Below are 18,334 nucleotides of genomic sequence, written 5' to 3' on the forward strand. Positions count from 1 at the left end.
TGCCTCACCACCCCCAGCCGCCTGACTTTCCACCTTGTCCCAGGACCACAAGGTGAGGGATCTAAATGCTGCCTCTCAAAGCAAGTGACATGCATGCGTATACTGGGGACAAAGGCCAGAGCCCGTGTCTCCCAAGCCTTCCAAGGGACCCTCCCCGACCTCTACAGAAGCCCTTACCTGTGCATTTTGTGGACTTGTCCTGGCAGGGGCGACTCTGCCTGTGGCCCCCAGGGCAGGGCCTGCCTCCCTCAGGGGTGGGGGGCCAGATACACACCCGGCTCCGATGGGACTGCCCCAGGCACGCGTCACAGGAAGACCACAGTCCCCATGGGCTCCAGGCTCCGTCCACTGTGCCGGGAAGACAGCATCAACTGCCCTAGGAGGCCTAGGAGGTGCCCGGCCTATTGGGATTTGAGCAGACAAGTGGGGGCATCTCACCTGGGCACTCGGGCGAGCTGGGGCAGGTCTCCTTCTGATGCTGGGCCCCTGCCTCCCCTGCTTCTCCGGGACACGGGGCGCCCCCGTGCTGAGGGGCGGGGCAAGCGCAGGCCCTGGAGCGGGTCCTCGTCTGGCCCCTGCAGGGCTGGGAGCACGCCGTCCACTCCGACCATGGGCACCAGCCACCAGGCACTGCGGCAGGGGACAATGAAGGGCGCTGGGGCACAGACATCCCTTCCCCAGTCCCAGCCCTCGCTGTGACCCTGGCCGCTTTTCCTCACCTCCCCCTGAGCTGGGACATACGTACCTGGGCAAGGCAGGTCTGTGCAGCTCAGCCTCCCCTCTGAACAGGTGCTGGGCAGGGCATGCAGGCACAGGAAGGGGGACAGCAGCTCAGCCCTGCCTGTGTTCTCCACATGCACCCCTCCTAGGCTGCCTCTTCCCTTCCCCTCACCGCTACGCCCTCCTTTCCCTTCAGGCTCTCGGATGCCCTTTCGCCATTCTCCAGAGCATCTAGACCCTTCTCCCTGTCCCTTTCAGGGACCTCTCGGGTGTCCTGCGGGCTCCCTGCAGGTCGCTGACCAGTGCGTCCTACTGGGGTGTGACCACAGGCAGTGTGCTGCTAACGGGGGCCGGCCAGCAAGGAGGAACATCATATCTATCACCCCGCCCTCCCCTCAGAGCACACACCCAGCCTTCCACGTCTTCCAGAGAGCAGATGCACAGAGCTGGCTGCCTCGGTCTCCCCACCCGTCAGACCAGAGTTTCAGAGTGCCTGCCCGCATCTCCTCGGGGATTGTGGGAGTCTAATCTACAGCAGCTGAGACCCGGGAGAGCTCAGGCGCACCCCACCCTCAGCCTTGCACCTGCTTTCTGCCCACGTGGCCGCCTCACCAGTAGTTGCAGCCATCAGGCCTCAGCAGCCGAGCTCCTGGGCGGTGCCGCTCTCCACTCAGCAGGTCCAGGCAGCCACAGTGGCTGGGCTGCACGCAGAAGTCCCCGTCAGCACTCAGCACCTGGCCTGGAGGGCAGTAACAGCCGGGCTGGCAGTGCCACACGCAGTGCTGGGGGGCAACAAGTGGGGGGGGCCCTCTGGTCAGCAGAAAACAGTGCTGAAGGGGCAGGGAGGGGAAAGATGAGGCGAAGGAGGAGGCTGAGGGGTGTGCAGAGGCAGAAGGCGTGGTTCTCCAGTTCGCAGTCGTCGTCATGTTCTGAACACGGTTTCTGAGGCCCCTGGGGGGCTCAGTCGGTGAAGCGTCCGACTTCGGCTCAGGTCACGATCTCACAGTTCGTGGGTTCGAGCCCCGCATCGGGCTCTCTGCTGCCAGCACAGAACCTGGATCCTGCTTCGGATCCTCTGTCCCCCGCGCCCCCCACCCCCCGCCCCTTCCCTGCTTGCCCTCTCTCTCTTCCTCTCTCAAAAATAAACATTAAAAAAAGTTTATATATAAAATAAAACATTTTCAGTCGTGTCCCCTCCCCAGGGGAGGAGAGACCACGAAGGGCTTCCCTGGGTGGGAGTGTCCTCCAAATGTGAATCCTGTGGAGAGTTCCATGGGGGACCTGGTTAGTGTCTGGGAATCGAGGCATCTCCCAGAACGCAGGGAGCAGGGCAATGGAAGCTGGCTTGGGGCGGGGGGAGGGGGGAGTCATTTGGGAAGGAGGTAGGGTCCCCTGGGGAAGCTGGGAGCCAAGCACTTGTCCTCCTTCCTCCCAGCTCACCCTGTGCAGCTCCTGCCTGACCCTCTCAGACAGGGACCTGCACAAGGCCCCAAGGCTGTCCCTTCGGCATCCTTGATTCAGGCCAGCTTCCGCGCCACACTGCTGCAGGCTCCGTGGGTCAGAGACCCTGTCTGCGCCTGCCTCTGTCCCTCTCCATGGTCCTGGACAGGCATTCCATGAAGGCTCACACACAAGCACACGTACACTCAGAATCAGGGTGTATGCGCCAAAAGGCTCACGGTGTTTGAGATGATGTAATGGAATGATCTCCCCTCCCTCTGTGTTTATGGAATCTTTGCAATAAAATGTCTAAATCGAGAAAGGCTTGATGGGCTGCTGGGTGAGGTTCACTCCTGAGACAGTCTCTGGAACAAAGGGGAGCCAGTCTGATGGGCACTGACCCCATCCCTCCTCACCAGTGCCAGGCTGCCCCAGGCCCAAAGAGGTCATGACCCAAAGCCGCACCCTGCCCTCCTGCAAAGTAACGCTTGGGGCCAGAGGTCAGGCAGGCATTCCGAGGGAGCCAGACTCACCACGAGATCGTCACAGGAGCGAGGACAGGGAGGGCCACAGGGGCTGTACTCAGCCCCTTGAATGGTGGTGCAGTTGGTCACTGGGGAAGGGGACAGGGTGGGTTGAGAGCCATGTGGGTGCCGCCCACCCCAGCCCATCTCTCCATAGTGTTCCCTGACCCCTGTGCCCCGTTCCTGGCAGGTACCTGGGCATGGCAGGGCCTGGCAGGCCTCTCCCTGGGCCCGAGGCCCCTCGCAGTAATCCCCCAGGCCCTGGGGTGGGGGCTGGTCACAGGCTCGCATCCGGCTCCGCAGGCCCCCCCCACAGCTCCGGCTACAGCTGGACCAGGGCCCCCAAGGACCCCAGCCCCCAGCTCCTGGGATGACAGCAAAAGAGCAGCTGGGGGAGGGGCCGGCCAGGGCTGGGGGCCAGCTGGCGCAAGGCAGCAGGTATCCACAGGGCATGGGGGGCACCATCCTGGGCACCGCAGGACTCACGGTCACATGCTGCCAGGAGGCAGGGCTCTTCCTCAGCATCGGAGCCTGGGCAAAGAGGCGTAGGCAAGGTCAGTGGGGACGGCAGCCCCAGGATGGATGGTTCCGCGGTGGGGGGCCTGGTGCAGAAACGGTGCCGGTGGCGTCGGGCAGGGCCACAGGAGGCCGAGCACTCGCTCCACGGGGTCCAGGGGGACCACACGGGCTGACCTGGGGTACAGACGAGGGAAAGGCCAAGAGAGAGAGAGGATGAAGTGAGCGTAGGCTGGAGGCACTGGCCTGGGCAGAGCACCCCTTCTCCCTTCCCCCAACTCTGCCCCTGGTGGGGAGCAAGCAGGGGGCACAGTCAGGTGCAAGGCCCCTTCCTCACCCTCCTCACAGGGCCAGGAGGTGCAGTTGGTGATGAGCCCAGAAACACAGGAGCTGGAAGAAAACAGCAGAAGTTCGGAGGCACTGTCACAGGCTGAAGTGTATTCCCCCAAATTGACACGCTGAAGCCCTAACGCCCAGTATTCAGAATGTGACCTGATTTGGAAACGATGTCTTTATAGAGATGAGCAAGTCACAGTGAGGGCACTACGGTCCAATGTAACTGGTGTCTTTATTTATTTACTTGTTTATTTATTTATTTATGTTCATTTATTTTTGAGAGACAGAGCACGAGCAGGGGAGGGGCAGAGAGAGAGGCTGACCCAGAATCCAAAGCAGGCTCCAGGCTCCCAGCTGTCAGCACAGAGCCCAGCACGGGGCTTGAACCCATGAACCATGAGATCACAACCTGAGCGGGTTGCAGGAAGGCAGCTACAAGCCAAGGGATGCCAAGGCTCGCCAGCCACCACAGAAGAGAAGGTTCTGGAATGGATTCTCCCTCCCGGCCCTCAGGAGGAACCACCCTGCTGACTCCTTGCTCTTAGATTTCTGGTCTCCTGAACTGTCAGAAGACAAGCCCCAGGTCTGCTGTGTGGTTGTTGCAGCCTCAGCAGACAGAGACGGGTGGGAAGAGAAAGGTTGGTGGGGATGGTGTGGACACAGGCCCCAGATTGCTGACCGGCTGTGCCTGTGGGCCCAGGGGGATGGCCCACTGGAGGCCATCATCCCCAGCACTGAGGAGGGACAGCAGGGTGCCCCCGGGTCACGGGACCATCGGGTGGGGTGGGGGTCTTACCAGTTCTCACATGGACGAAGCACCACGCTGCCCGGGGGATAAAGGCGCCCCCCATGGGCACAGGGGCAGTCCTGGGAGGGCACACACACGTTGTTCTGGAATCAAAAACCATCATTTTCTGGATTCCAGGTGGGTCTGGCCCAACCCGCTCCCCGCAGTCAGAACCCAGCACCCCTCAGGCTCCCACCCTCCAACGCCACCCAGCCTCCTTCCACAAACACCTCTGTCACCACCCTGTGGAAAACCCGCACCAGCAGTTACAGAAGCCGTGGGGGAGGGGCATGGACCCCCCCCTCCCCCCAATCTCTGGGAGGAAAAAGACCATCTCCAATTGCAGGACATGAGACCGAACTGTCAAATGCCCATGAAATCAGCTAACAAAATACGAAACACGTGATCCGTATAGCAACGATGTTTAAAAAAAAAAAAAAAAAACTCTATGTTTTCATCAAAAAAATTAAAACCGATGAAATCATGCATACAGGAAGTTTGGAAATTATGCATACAGGAAGTTTGGACAAAAGTTGCTAATGCTTCAAATTAAAAACAAAAACAAAAACAAAAAAAAAACAAAACTGCCACCCATCAGTACACGATTCAAAGTCAAATGTAGTGAGGTGTGGGCCAGGCCCTGGGAGGCCCTTTCACCATTTCAGAGACCCTGATGAACAGACACATTATTACCCCAACTTGACAAATGAAGAAACGGAGTCACGGGAGCACGCATCCTAAGGTCACAGGGCTGCTAGAAGAAGAGTCTGATTTGAACTCAGACCCCGCTGGACTCTGGCCCCTTAGCCACACCCCACATTCCGGAAATTTATCCCTGTAAACCCTCCCCACCACCCCACAAGCTTCTGTCCAAATTCCACTGCGCCCGCCTCACTTCCCTGCCTTCCAACAGCAGTGCCGCCTCCAGCTCTCCACCCCCCGCAATCTCTGACAGTCAAATCAGGATCACCTCCTCCAGGAAGCCTGCTGTCACTGACCCAGTCCCCGCCAGTCTGCATTTTGAGCTCCACAGTATGCAAAGCTCACTTCCTGTGTAAGGATGGTTCTACCTCCATTCTAGGCGCTCTGGGTCTGGTTTCCCCAGACCAGAGGCTTCATGAGGGTGGACTTTACTTTCTCCCCATGGTGGAGCCCCCATCGCAAGACTAAGCGTGCAACAGGTGCTCAATAAATGACTAATGATAACATAAGACAACAGAGCACTCAAGGAGGCATGAATCACAAAGATCTTGTAGACCTATCACCATTTCACAAATGGGAAAAGAGAGGTCCAGGGAAGCATGACCGTGTCTCACCCAGGGTCACCTGCTGGCTGCTGGCAGAGCTGAGCCATGACCCCTGAGTTCAGTGCTTTTTCCTCAACTCTCAAGCCCCATACCCTTGGTTCTCCCCTGCCCAGGTCGCTGGGAGGTCAGGTCAGGGAAGACACTCACCAGCAGGAACGTCCCAGGTGGACAGTAACAGCCAGGGTGGCAGGTCTGGTCAGCCCCTTGCAGGACACTGAGCTCTGCACACGAGGCAGGGCCCTGGGCACAGTCCAGCCACCGCTGGCCCCCGGGACACACGCCAGGCACCGGCCCTGGGGTCACAGAAATTGATAACCAGCCCAGGCACAGAAAAACTCTTTCCCGGGCTCCTAACCCAGGAGAGGCATCGGCTCTAGATGTGGCCAGGGGGGTCACAGGCTGCATGGCAGCTCAGGGAGAAGGGTTCCTGGGGTGACAGGGAGGGGTTGACAGGGCGCTGGGTTGGGGGGGATGACTACTGGGGGTACGGGAGCAGTGGAGGAGGTGGGGACAGCCCTCACCTGCACAGGGCTGCAGACCACAGGTGGAGAAGTCCACAAGGCTGTGCAGGCCACTGCCTCGGGTGCGGTTCCGGTAGCCACCGCCGCAGGGCACGGAGCACGGAGACCAGGGGGCCCACTCCCCACGAGGACCTGGAGTGGCAGCCCAGGTCACTGCGGGCCCTACCTCCCATACCCACCACAGCCCTCTCCTCCACCCAGACCCCTTCTTTCTCGAACCTACAGGATCACAACCCATCCCAGGAGACCTCACTCCTCCCTGGCCTGGAGCAGGGCTGGCCTCCACGGAGGACCCCTCTTAGGGAATGACTCTCGGGGCTCTCTGGGGACATCCTCCTGGCATCTTTTACGCTAGGCCCTTGTACTGCTCTTGGGGTCTGGAGGGGAGAGTGAGTGGAGTGTTTCCTGGCTCTTCTCTGGGGGATTCTGAGGACCTCAGTCCCAGCTCTCACCCCGACATGGCCGCAGGCTGCAGAATTCGGCCTCCATGTTGGGGCCCTGGCACGCAGCACCCCCGAAGGCAGCTGGGGGTGCGGTGCCCGCCCGGAAGCGCCGCCGAATGCCCACGTTGCAGCTGTGGCTGCAAAGACTCCAGGGGGTCCAGGGGCTCCAACCACAGGCCACTGCCAGGGTGGGTACGGAGATGGGCACAGTGGGTGTGAAGCCAGGTCAGGTCATCCCTGGTCCCCAACTTCCCTGGGGCACCATCGACATCCCCAGGAGTTGATCTAAAGAGGCCAGCATCCCCTGTGGTCCCTGAGGACCCACCACTGCTGATTCCTGGGCATCAGGGTACCTGGGCAGGGCTCTGAGGTGCACACCATCTCACCGGAGATACAGGTGCTGCAGAGAGAGGACCCATCATGGCCACCATCAGGCCCCGCCCCTTGGAGCTCTATGTACCTGCCCCCAGGGGGACACGGCCGGCACACCACCGAGGCCGGGCACAGAAGTCCAAGGTACAGAAGTGAAACCCCGCAGAAGGGTCTAGAAAGTAAAGCCCCGTGGCCCCCTTGAACTTCATGAGGTGACTGAGGATTCTCACCCAGGCCCTCCCCCCTAGCTCCACCCTCCGTGGGCTCCCTGATGCCCCAGGCACTGTGCTGTCCTTTGTCCCACACTTTTATCCAGGAGTCACCTTAACGTGCTTTCCTTTCCGTCTGTATTTATCACACAGTTTGGAAAGGACTTTGAGCAGCTCTACGGGGCCAGGTAGGAGCCATTCCGAAAGAGTACACCCCAGTGTGAGCCTCTTGGAAAGAACAGTGTGCTTTTCTCTACTTTTGCTTTTCTCCAACAAACGTGTTCAAGTTGCCCCCCGTCCAATACGTGGAAGTCCCAGAAAAAGCATCGAAGAAGGAAAAAGCAAAAGAGAAAGAGGTGGGGGAGAGGAAGCATGAAGGGGACTGTGTGGGGGGGGGGGGGTCGGGGGAAGGACAGGGGACAGGGAAGAAAAGGGAAGAGGAACAAGAAGAACAGAGAAAATGAAATGAAATGTAAGAAAAGGAAAGAAAAATGAGAGAAGCACAAGGCAGGGTGGGGTGGGGGCGGGGCGGGGGTGGGGCGGGGGTGGGGCGGGGTCGCGTGTCCCCTGCCAGCAGGGCCTAGTGTCAGCTTGGAGTGTTGGGGGCTTCAAGGTGTTTGAGCAGAAACCCAGTGGATCTCAACATCCAGGAAAGAGAAACAGGGGTGACTGAAAGGGAGGGTAGAAGACCCTCTCCAGCCCCTGCTTCCTTCACAAATCACCTCCCCCCACTTCGCCTCCCTTCCCCCCTCCCCCCGCCCCCCCCCCCCCCCCCCCCCGGGCTGGCAGCTTACCAGTTATTGCAGGAGTCCAGCCGAGCCACTGCTCCCGGTGCATAGAGCTGCCCGTGCAGCTGGCAGGGGCACCGACTGCGGGGCAAGCAGCTGGCATTGTGCAGGAAAAGGCCGGGGGGGCAGGCGCAGCCAGGGGCGCAGAAGCTGGTACACTCCACCCCAGGGTCCTGAGCCAGGCACAGCTGAGGGCAGGGGCCCCCGTCCTGGCGGCACTGCTCCGCCGAACGGAACACCATGTCCCCTGGGCACTGGGCTGGACGGGCAGACAGAGAGGGTCTCAGCATGGGCAGGAGGAAAGGGCCAGGGGATGGAAGGGCCAAGGGGAAGCTACATGCCGGTGGTCCGGGGAGCAGGACTGAGGAGCCACGGGAAACCCCTCCCACTCCCCCTCCCTTGCAGGCTCGCTCCAGTGTCTGAAAGGTGGCCAGTAAAGATTCATAGCTTTGCCTGACTTTAATACAAATATCCTTGGAAGTAGAGCAGGAAGACAGAAGCCACCTGGGCCAGGAGTGGGACAAAGGAGAAAGGACAGGGAGAATGGGGCCAAGGGCTTCTAAAGAAGGGCTGGCCCTGCTTCTCAAAATTCCTGCAGTGAGTGGTTCTGCCCAGAGGCCAGTCTGACCTCCTCGGCCCCATGCCTGGGAAGGAGGCCTTGGGCAGGGAGGAGCAAAGACTGGGGACCAGTGCCCGGTCCTCAGGGTATGGGAGCCAGAGGAGGCAGACACAGGAAATCTGGGAGTCTCTTAGCTCAGGGTATGGCCTGACCTGGAGCCAGAGGTCAGTGATGTGAGAAGGTGGGGTGGAGAGAGGTCAAAATCCCCGGGGGGCTGGCTGGACGTGGCTAGGTAGAGAACGGCAAGGGTTAGGGGGAGGTTGGCACCTGTGCAGGGCTGCGTGTTGCAGTCCCTGGTCTGGCTGTGAGGTCCCTGGCACTCAGGGTCCCCAGGGGTGGAGCCGGAGCAGCTGCGCCCACGAATCTGGATGCCCCCATCACAGGGGGCTGAACAGGTGGACCAGGGAGCCCACAGACCCCAGATGCTTTGCACTGTCAGGAAGAGCCAAGTTTGTCATCACGGACGCTGGCAAAGGTGCGGGTAGGGGACGGGGTGCAGGAGGGCCACACCTCCAGGACTGTCCCAAAGGTCCCTTCAGGCCCGGCCCACCCTGTGAATCACAGGCTGGGGGTGGAGGAGATTCTTCGGGACAATAGGTTTGCTCTAGCCTCCCTGCCCCAGGTGCCCAAGGGGTCATTCTTCTCCCTTGTTCCTCATCCCACCCTAGTGCCCAGGCCACTCCGGGGACAGAGGGGGCACACCTGGGCACACAGGGGGGCTGCAGGGCTCCTCCTGGGTGGCCTCTCCTGGGCAGGAGGTGTCACCGGGGCTGGGGCAGAGCCGGGAACGACTGCGCCACCCAGGGCCTCCTCCAAGGGTAAGGCAGCTCCTGGAGCAGGAAGACCAGGGCTCCCAGAGCGTCCAGCCCAGCGTCTCTGGAGGAGAAAAGGACAGGCCTTCTGCACAGGGTTCCTGACAGACTGGGAGGGAGACCGGGTCAGGTCTGAGAAGCCTCTGCCCCTCGAAAGTGGAAGGTAGGACCCCCCCCCCCCCCCCCCCTCCAGGCCCAGGCCTCTCTCTCGAAGCACAGCTCCTGCTCAGCCAAGCTCCAGCTCAGGCCACACTCTACCCGTGAGCTCGGCTGGCACCTCATGTCCACCACCCACCCTCACATTTTCCCCCAGATCAACTCATCTAGAGTCTTCTAAACGCCTATCCTTCATTTCTCTTCCATGCTAGAAACCCCAGTCGCCAAAGACACCTGTCGGTGCACCAGCAGCCATTCCTTCCTCTTCCTTCCCTCCTCTGCTATGAGAGCCTGGCCCAGACCCCACAGACCCATGCTCGCACCCCCAACTCCTATTCTCGCCTCTGTCCCATCTGCCTGCAGAGACCTCTGCCGTCACCTGCTCTGCCTGAGGACACCCTGGGCCACGAAAGAGGGAAACAGCCTGGGCTCCCTCATCTGGCATCTGTGTGCTCCTGATTGCCTGCCCCACCCTCACTCACTCGGCCAGCAGGACCAGCTTCACCCCTGCTCTCAGAACACCCCATCCCCCCAAGACCAGCCTGGGCTGGGCATGTGGGAGGGGGGGTGCCGCCTGGGCCTCACCCTCTGTCTTGTCCCCGACAAAGCCCCATGCATCAAGGCCCCTTCTGGGGCTGCCTCCTGGACCAGAAGGCCGCACTGACCCCATGTAGGTGGCCGGCAGCCCAATCGGTCATGCCCTGTCCCCAGGGTGGGAATTGGGAGGAGGAAGGCAGGCATGAGGGTTGGGGGGTGAGTAGCAGGCTCCCATCCGGGCTCCTGACCTACCTGTCCCACATTCCACGTGGCAGGCCTGCAGCTCCTGCCTGTTGCCTTCACACGGGGCACCCCCAGAAGCAGCCGGAGGGTTGGAAGGGGACCTGGGGGGGATAGGCGGCCTGGGCACCCGCTCTCCTCTGCCTGCCCTCATTCCTGTCTTCCCAGTCACCTGTTCTCCAACCGTCACCTTCTCCACCCTCCAGCACCCCTTCCCTTCCTTCTCCCATATTCTTCTCCCTGCCCCCTACCCCCGCCACAATGGCTCCGTCCTGCACACCTGAACCGAGTTCGCACTCCAGAGCCACAGGAGCGGTCACAGGGACCCCAGGAGGACCAAGCTGACCAGCCACAGGACACAGGGCAGCCCCCGGGCTCGCACACCAGGGCCCCTTTCTCGCACACGCTGCAGGGGAGGGAGAGGCCGAGGAGGTCAGGACTGGGAAGGGGGGTGTGGAGAGGGGCTGGTCCCCTGACCCAGGCACTCCCTGCCACAGCAGACATCCTTACCAGCGGCTACAGTTGTCCAGGAGGAAGGGCACCCCCGGCTGCTTCACCTCTTCACCCACCAGGCAAGGGCACTCAGAGAGGGGCAGGCAGCGGCCATCATGGAGGAGAAGCCCAGGGGGGCAGCGGCATCCTGGGGTGGAGGCAGGAGGGCACTCAGCCCCACGCAGGGGGGCAGTGGGGCGGGGAAGCAGGAGACCGAAGGCTGGTGAGTATCCTCCTCCCGAGGGCTCTGTCTGCCGCACCCTGACTGCTGGGTGTGCCTCACCTTCCAGACAGCGTCCACTGCAGGTTCTGTTGGCCTCAGGATCCAAGCAGGACGGCGGACATGGTGGCACCAGCCCCTTCTGGCACAGCTCAGCACTGATGTGAACACGGCCCAGCCCACAGTCTGGTGGGACAGGGACACTAGGTGGGGCGGGTGGCAGGAGGCCCGGTGACCTTCCCTAACAGCCCCGCCCCCACAGGGCTCCATCCCTGGATGCCCCTGCCCAGCCCTGCTCCCTTACCTGTGTCACCCGTGCAGGGCTGCAAGCCGCAGGGTGCCCGCTCTTGGGAGGCCCCGGGGCAGGGAGCACCACCATTCTTGGGCGGAGGATCCATGCAGCTCCTCCTCCGACTTCGGTGGCCACCCCCACAGGAGACGCTGCAGGGCCCCCAGGCCTCCCACACAGCCCACACCCCAGCCACTGTGGGGGGAAAAAGGACGGAGGTGGACCAGGTGAGCCCAAGGAGACTCAGACCGCGCTGGAGAAAGCAAGGTGGCAGGGTAGAGAAGGGGCCTGCGTGGTGGCCAGCTAGGTGGCCTAGGGCAGCACCACGGGACTCAACAGGCTCTTCTCCTGTCCCAGGAAACCTCCCCTTGGTGGAGGGACTTGAGCAAAGATCTCTAGGTGCCTCCCAGGATGAAGGCTCTGGTCCCTGGAAAAGGGCTGGGGCAGTGGGGAGACTGGAGCGGGGCTCCTCCTGGTGGCAGCAGAAAAAACCAGGTTAGGAGACCAGGTGTGGGAAACCCCTCTCTGGAGCAGAGGCAAGGTTGGGACTACTCCCTCGCACCTACAGAACACAAGGGCTAGGAGGCCTTAGGCGCAGCCTGGGAACACCCTCACTCTGAAGTGGAAACAGCTTTACCGATCCAGTCCCCACACTAGAGGGTAGGAACCCATCCAGGGCCACTCAGGCAGGAAGAGGGCAAGGCCAGGGGCAGCCTTCCTCCTAAGCCCTTTGGAGGTACGAGGCTGTGACTTCAGAAGGGGCTGTCCCCCTAGAGTCGTGGAGAGGAGCCCAGACACCGGGGTCCCCAAGAGCGCAAGGGCACTCCCCCAGGTGGGTCTCGGATAGGAATCCACCCCAGGTGTCCCTTCCGGGGGCAGGGGGGGCGGGGTCCTGAGGAGGCCTGGGTGCCAGTCACCTGGGCAGGCCTGCACGAAGCAGGGCTGGCTGCGGAGCCTGTCGGACGGGCAGGTGCCCCCAGGCAGGGGAGGCCGCAGCAGGTCCCGGCGCTGGAAGGCGAGGCCCAGCCCACAGCTGCGGCTGCAGCTGCTCCAGCCAGACCAGGGCGCCAGCCCACAGTCCACTGCAAGGGGATGGGTGCGCAGGACTCAGAGGGGGCTCGTGCAGGAGCGGGGCCCTCAGAGGTGTCCCCTGGCCAGGTCCGTACCACAGCCGTCCTCGTCAGAGCCGTCCTGGCAGTCAGGCCGCAGGTCACAGCGTCGCTCGGCCGGCAGGCACTCCCCACTATCGCAGCTCAGCTGGCTCGGGGAGCAGAGGGCTTTCGAGGCCGGCAGCCCAGGCAGGGCCGTGGCGGGCACCGGGAAGGGCGCGGCACTCGCTGCCAGCAAGGTGAGGGGAAGGGAGCCACATAAGTGATTCCTGACTGGGTGATACACTGAGCCCCTTCAACCTCGGGCCAAAAGCAGAACACACTTGTCAACCAGAGATCCTGCCCCTCCTTCCTCCTGAAGCTTCCCACACTCAGTACAGCCTTCTGTCTACATGTGAGGGGGAGATCATGGGCTCTGGTCTGCACAGGCTCTCACCCAGCCTCTCTGCTTGTTAATGGCTCCTGGGGGGTCTAGAAAGACATCAAGCTGTCTAGAACAACAGTTCCTTCCCTGGGGTAACCTCTTCCTGAATGCATACTCCCTGGGGTGGCCCTTCCCTGATTGAGAGAGTAGGCTTTGAGCACAGTGATCTACTTTGGATGGATGGATGGATGGATGGATGGATGGTGGAGGGATGGATGGATTGATGGATATATGGGTGGGTGGACAGATAGGTGGGTGGGTAGGTAGATGGATGCATGGGTGGATGGATAGATGGATGGATAAGCGGATGGATGAACGGATGGATTGGTGGGTAGGTAGATGGATGGGTGGGTGGATGTATGCATATATGGATGGATGGATGGATGAATGGATGGATATATGGATGGATAGGTGGGTGGGTGGGTGGATAGATGGGTGGGTGGATAGGTAGATGGATGGGTGGGTGGATGGATAGATGGATGGATAAGCAGATGGATGAATGGATGGATGGGTGGGTAGGTAGATGGATGGGTGGGTGGATGAATGGATGGATGGGTGGGTAGGTAGATGGATGGATGGATGAATGGATGGATATATGGATGGATAGGTGGGTGGGTGGATGGATAGATAGATATATGGGTGGGTGGATAGATGGGTGGGTGGATAGGTAGATGGATGGGTGGGTGGATAGGTAGATGGATGGATAAGCGGATGGATGAATGGATGGATGGGTGGGTAGGTAGATGGATGGGTGGGTGGATGAATGGATGGAGGGGTGGGTAGGTAGATGGATGGATGGATGGATGGATGGATGGATGGATGGTTAGATGAGTCTCCTCAAAAATCAGACGGGGTTTATGAAACAAGCCATGACCTAAGACCTACTGCATTTGCCCTCGTCACCATCCCCAAAGACACACACATTCCTAGCTGTTTTCACCCACTCAGGCTCTTTTCACTCTCTGCTACCCCTAGCCCCTCACAGTTCCTTCCCATATGAGCCAGGAATAGGGGGCAGAGACTTCTCCAAACCTAAAGCCCTCTGGTCACTGCTACCCACATGACTTCAAACCCTCCGGGGAGCCCTGCAGGGTCCCCTACTCACCACAGCGCCTCTCATCGGAGCCGTCCAGACAGTCCTCCCTCCCATCACACAGCTGCTCCCGCTCCACGCAGCCCAGCACCTCACAGGGCACCTGGCCTGGGCTACACTGCACAGGTGGGAAGGGCGGCGGGGCGACACTCTGGCCTGTGGGCACCATCGCGGCCAGCTGACTGGACACCTGCCCACCACGTCCCCCCTCCCTCAGCCCTCAGTCTCCCTCCTCCTGACATCTGGTGTGTGTGCCCCCTCTTCCCGCCTCTCTTGGGATAATGGAAAAACAGTGAACTGCATCAGGAGACTTGGTCCTAGGCCTGATCCTACCAAAACTCTGACCTTGCGCTGTGGGATCTTGGGCAAAGCGGCTAACCTCCAGGGGCCTGTTTCCCCGACGGGGAGTTGTTCAGATGCATAGGTTTAGCAGGCAGAAGACAGCAGAATCTTACCAGCAGGGGCCACTGGACTCATGGGGTGCAGGGGGAGCTCTGTCATGGCTGTCGTTCCTGGTCTCAGGGCCTTGGCCTCAGGCTGGGAGGTGGGGGGGGTGGTCATGGTCTGCACAGATTCCCTAGGACTCAAGCGAGGAGCCTCAGAGTCTGGGACCTGAGTCACTGGCCCCTTCCCTGTGGGTGCAGGAAGGAGAGAGGTGAGGCCCTCCAGCTCCCCTTCCGTGAGATGAAGCAGAAATGGGTTCTCCAAAGCGGTATCCAGGCTTTGGGTGGTGCAGGGTTGAGCAGACCACACCACACCTTCTGAGGGACTTCAGACCACAAATGAGGTGGAACTTGGTAGTCCAAGGAGCACAAGAGGGTTTTAAATGAAAGCACAAAAGCGCTTAATGTCAAGCTGAGATTTGTACCCTACTCTCAAGAAGCCACACACGGCAGCTTCCAAGAGGAACCGACAGCACAATGAGACATTCAAGTCTGCACCCGATGACCTCCTGGCAGCTACAGCGAAAAGGGGGTTCGAGATTCTCATTGCCCAACAAAGGATTAACGTTATGACACAGCCAGTTTTCGAGAACCAGACTCAGCGTGACGTTACAATTCATCACATAGCCTGCATCTTGCGGACTCAAGCGATGGTACAAGTTGCTTCGTCTGCTTTTCACAAAAAACACAGAAGGACGGGCCAGCCGGGCTCCTGGATGACTTTCGCTGGAACTCACGGGAAGGGGTCGAACTTAGACCTCTTAGTCTTACAGATGGAAAAACAGAGCCCAGGGAGGTGGTGAGGCAAGCCAACATCTCCCAAAAGAGGAGGTCAGAGCCAAGCCACAGCCAGCTGACAGCCCCGCCCATTTCCGGCCTTGCTCTGAAGACAGCTCTCCTCAGGCTAACGTGCAGGTGAAAGGTCAGGCAGCCACAGGGAGGCTGGTACATGACCCTCAGGGAGCCCCTTCCTTGTCCTTGTCCTTGTCCATATACCAGGGAGGCTGGTACATGACCCTCAGAGAGTCCCTTCCTTGTCCTTGTCCTTGTCCATATACCAGGGAGGCTGGTACATGACCCTCAGAGAGCCCCTTCCTTGTCCTTGTCCTTGTCCATATACCAGGGAGGCTGGTACATGACCCTCAGGGAGCCCCTTCCTTGTCCTCGTCCTTGTCCATATACCAGGGAGGCTGGTACATGACCCTCAGAGAGCCCCTTCCTTGTCCAGTTTAGGAACATGCTAACTTGGTGACCCCATGTTCCCCGTGCCCACTTAGAGCCATGCGCGGCCAGCAAACCCTTCAGAAAGGGGTACGTGGCGGCATCCATGGGTGAACAGAGGGGGCACAGGCGGGGCCAGGCAGCACCCCGCAGCCCCAGGGATCCCGTCCTGGCCAGGGGTCTGGAGAAGGCAACCATACTTCAGGGCACACGCTCAGCCCTGGGAACCAGTCTGGGGGATCCAACCCTAGAGTCCGGGAGGGCAGGCAGGGGCAGGATTTGGCCAAGGTGTCCTCCACGGTGACCAAGTATTCCTTCTAGAAGCAATCCTGCTCCACTTAGGGATGTCAGGTGTCAGGAGACTGAATGGCCAGATGTAATAGCCCCTCGCCCTGAAGGGGTGGGCAGGGTGGGGGGCTGGGGATGGGGCTTAGAGTTTGGGTACATACCTGTGGGGGGTACAGATGACCCTCGCCAGGGACGCCAGCGTTCTGCATCTGTCAGACCCTGCAGAGGGAGAGGGGTCAGCTGCCCATACAGCCCAGGGCCCCGAGGGCAATTCCACCTGAGACTAGGGACCTAGCTCTCATTGCCTTTGGGACGCACCTATGTCCCATGGCCCCTCCCCTGTCCCTGCAGCACAGGGCCCAGCTGGGGGGTGGAGACTCACTTCCCTACAACACCTCCGGGCTGACACCCAGGGGCTATTCTCGCTGACCCACCTAGGATTCTGCTTCTGCTCTTGCCCTCCCAAACCCCGTCTTCCCCCCAGTATCCACACATATGGGCTTCAGCGCTATGGTCGCTCTCCCCTTGGGTCCCTGACCAGGCTGTTCTCCACAGGGAGAGTGTCCACCCTTCGTCTCCACATTGCAGACCCCACTGCCCCAGATGCCCCATCCTTCAAGCCTCTTCCAGGAAGCCTCTGGGGACCCTGGGGACAAGTAAGGCTTTTCCCACCTCTGAGTGTCTGATGCCCTGTTGCCAGCCCTGTGGGCATAACTTTGCCACCTGGGGGTGAAGGCCTCTCCTGTCTCCCAAACTCCTCCAGGCCAGGCACCTGCCCTGTGCTTCTCTGCCCCTTTGACCTCCAGCCCCCAGTCCAGCACCGGGCTGGCCCCCGGAAGGCTCACGGGCTGAAGTGGACTGCGAGAGCAGACCAGGGACACGTGGGGAGGCAGCGCTGGCTGAAGGTGCGAAGAGAGGGAGATTGCAGGGCGAGGGAACGTGGCTGCTGAGGCCCTGGGACCAGGGCTCCCCATGCCCCGCACCCCACCTGCTGGGCCTACAGCTCCCCACTCACCTTGCTGGGCTGGGGGGACAGCTGTCCGGGCTGGGTGGAGGAGAGAGTTGGGGTCCCGGCTGTGGACCAGACTCTGGGAAGAAAAATAACCAAGGGACTCCAGGGGTTCTCCCAGCTTCAGAGCCACCCCCCGGGCAGGGGGGTCAGCGCTCCCAAGGTGGGCCCAGGGCAGGGCAGGGCAGGGCAGGGCAGGGCTGGGGCACTCCAAAAGGGCACGCCCATTAAGACTAGACAAAGGAGACGTTATCCCAGTGGTTTTCAACGTATTAACCCCCCTGCAGGGCTTGTAAAACAGATTTCTGGGCCCCACCCTCCAGTGTCCAGCTCAGCCCGGCTGAGCTCGGGCCTGATAATCTGCATTGCTAACAATTGCCAGGTGACGCTGCTGCTGCTGGTCCAGGGGCCACATTTTGAGAACCAGTGACCTCCAGACTCTAGGAAAATGGCACAGGATCCTAGAATCCCGCGGTGGGAAGGGGCCTCCAAAGGCACCCAGCTGCACTGACGCAGCACGCAAGGCCAGGGAAATAGTGCAGGACATCTCTCCCGTGGCTGACCCCTCCAAGGCTGAGCTGGGCACCCGTACCTGCCAGTGTCCACGGGCAGGGGCACACAGCCCTCTTCATCAGAGCCATCTTCACAGTCCTTCACGCCATCGCACGGGCCTCCCCTTGGGGCACACTCACCACTGGCACAGCGGTGCCCAGCCCCTGGGCACAGGGGCGCCACCAGCGGGGACACTGGTGGGAGAGGAGGGCTGAGGGCTCCTGTCTGTCCCTCTTCCCACTCCCACCGATCGATCCCACTGCCAGCCCCGCCCGCACCTGGCTCACAGCCCAGCAGCTCCACCCATGGGGAGGTGCTATGGTTGGTGTCACTGTGGGGGACACGGGGCCACACCCGGACATGCTGAGTCTGCACCATCTGGCCAAACATCCACACTGTGGGGGCTACTTCATCCAGGTTCTTAAGGAAAAGCTGCAGGAACAGGGGTGACTGTTCACCAGACCCGAGCCTGCCTTTTCTCCGGACTGCCACCCGACCCTGCTGAGTGCCCCCTGCCCAATCCGAGTCCCCCAGCCGTCAAGTCATGAAAAGCATGCTCTCCTGGCATTAATCACCAGGGTCCCTCAAGGCTGTGGGTTCTGGTCCTGGTGCCCTGAGGGCAGGGGCCAGGTTGTGCCTGCTGGTGAGTCCCCAGGGCCTGGCTAGTGCCCCCCTAAGAATCAAGAGGGAAGGGGCACCTGAATGGCTCAGCTGGTTGAGCGGCAGACTCTTGATTTTGACTCAGGGTCACAATCCCAGGGTCATGGGATTGAGCCTTTCATCAGGCTCCTCGCTAAGTGTGGAACCTGCTTAAGATTCTCTCTCTCTCTCTCTCTCTCTCTCTCTCTCTCCCTCTCCCTCTGCCCC

The 18,334-nt window shown here is 60.8% G+C and overlaps 1 protein-coding gene across 1 annotated transcript in view; it reads right to left on the minus strand.

Annotated features, from left to right (window-relative positions):
* The window catches only part of SSPOP (SCO-spondin), a 55,229-nt gene that overhangs the window by 16,779 nt on the left and 20,116 nt on the right, over positions 1–18,334 (minus strand). The window contains exons 43-71 of the mRNA XM_053217781.1: positions 17,746–17,899; positions 17,508–17,661; positions 16,922–16,994; positions 16,068–16,125; positions 14,410–14,586; positions 13,967–14,110; positions 12,495–12,665; positions 12,246–12,410; positions 11,344–11,523; positions 11,103–11,225; positions 10,838–10,967; positions 10,608–10,733; positions 10,340–10,431; positions 9,285–9,458; positions 8,850–9,014; positions 7,970–8,222; positions 6,948–6,994; positions 6,604–6,774; positions 6,152–6,283; positions 5,778–5,923; positions 4,333–4,427; positions 3,538–3,590; positions 3,171–3,377; positions 2,879–3,049; positions 2,694–2,773; positions 1,333–1,502; positions 746–792; positions 439–630; positions 178–348 (exon numbers count right to left, since the gene is read on the minus strand). Of these exons, the coding sequence (XP_053073756.1) occupies positions 178–348; positions 439–630; positions 746–792; positions 1,333–1,502; positions 2,694–2,773; positions 2,879–3,049; positions 3,171–3,377; positions 3,538–3,590; positions 4,333–4,427; positions 5,778–5,923; positions 6,152–6,283; positions 6,604–6,774; positions 6,948–6,994; positions 7,970–8,222; positions 8,850–9,014; positions 9,285–9,458; positions 10,340–10,431; positions 10,608–10,733; positions 10,838–10,967; positions 11,103–11,225; positions 11,344–11,523; positions 12,246–12,410; positions 12,495–12,665; positions 13,967–14,110; positions 14,410–14,586; positions 16,068–16,125; positions 16,922–16,994; positions 17,508–17,661; positions 17,746–17,899 (4,021 nt within the window). The remainder of the gene's footprint in view (positions 1–177; positions 349–438; positions 631–745; positions 793–1,332; positions 1,503–2,693; positions 2,774–2,878; positions 3,050–3,170; positions 3,378–3,537; positions 3,591–4,332; positions 4,428–5,777; positions 5,924–6,151; positions 6,284–6,603; positions 6,775–6,947; positions 6,995–7,969; positions 8,223–8,849; positions 9,015–9,284; positions 9,459–10,339; positions 10,432–10,607; positions 10,734–10,837; positions 10,968–11,102; positions 11,226–11,343; positions 11,524–12,245; positions 12,411–12,494; positions 12,666–13,966; positions 14,111–14,409; positions 14,587–16,067; positions 16,126–16,921; positions 16,995–17,507; positions 17,662–17,745; positions 17,900–18,334) is intronic.

The sequence above is a fragment of the Acinonyx jubatus genome, chromosome A2, assembly GCF_027475565.1.
Source record: "Acinonyx jubatus isolate Ajub_Pintada_27869175 chromosome A2, VMU_Ajub_asm_v1.0, whole genome shotgun sequence".
Lineage (NCBI taxonomy): Eukaryota > Metazoa > Chordata > Mammalia > Carnivora > Felidae > Acinonyx > Acinonyx jubatus.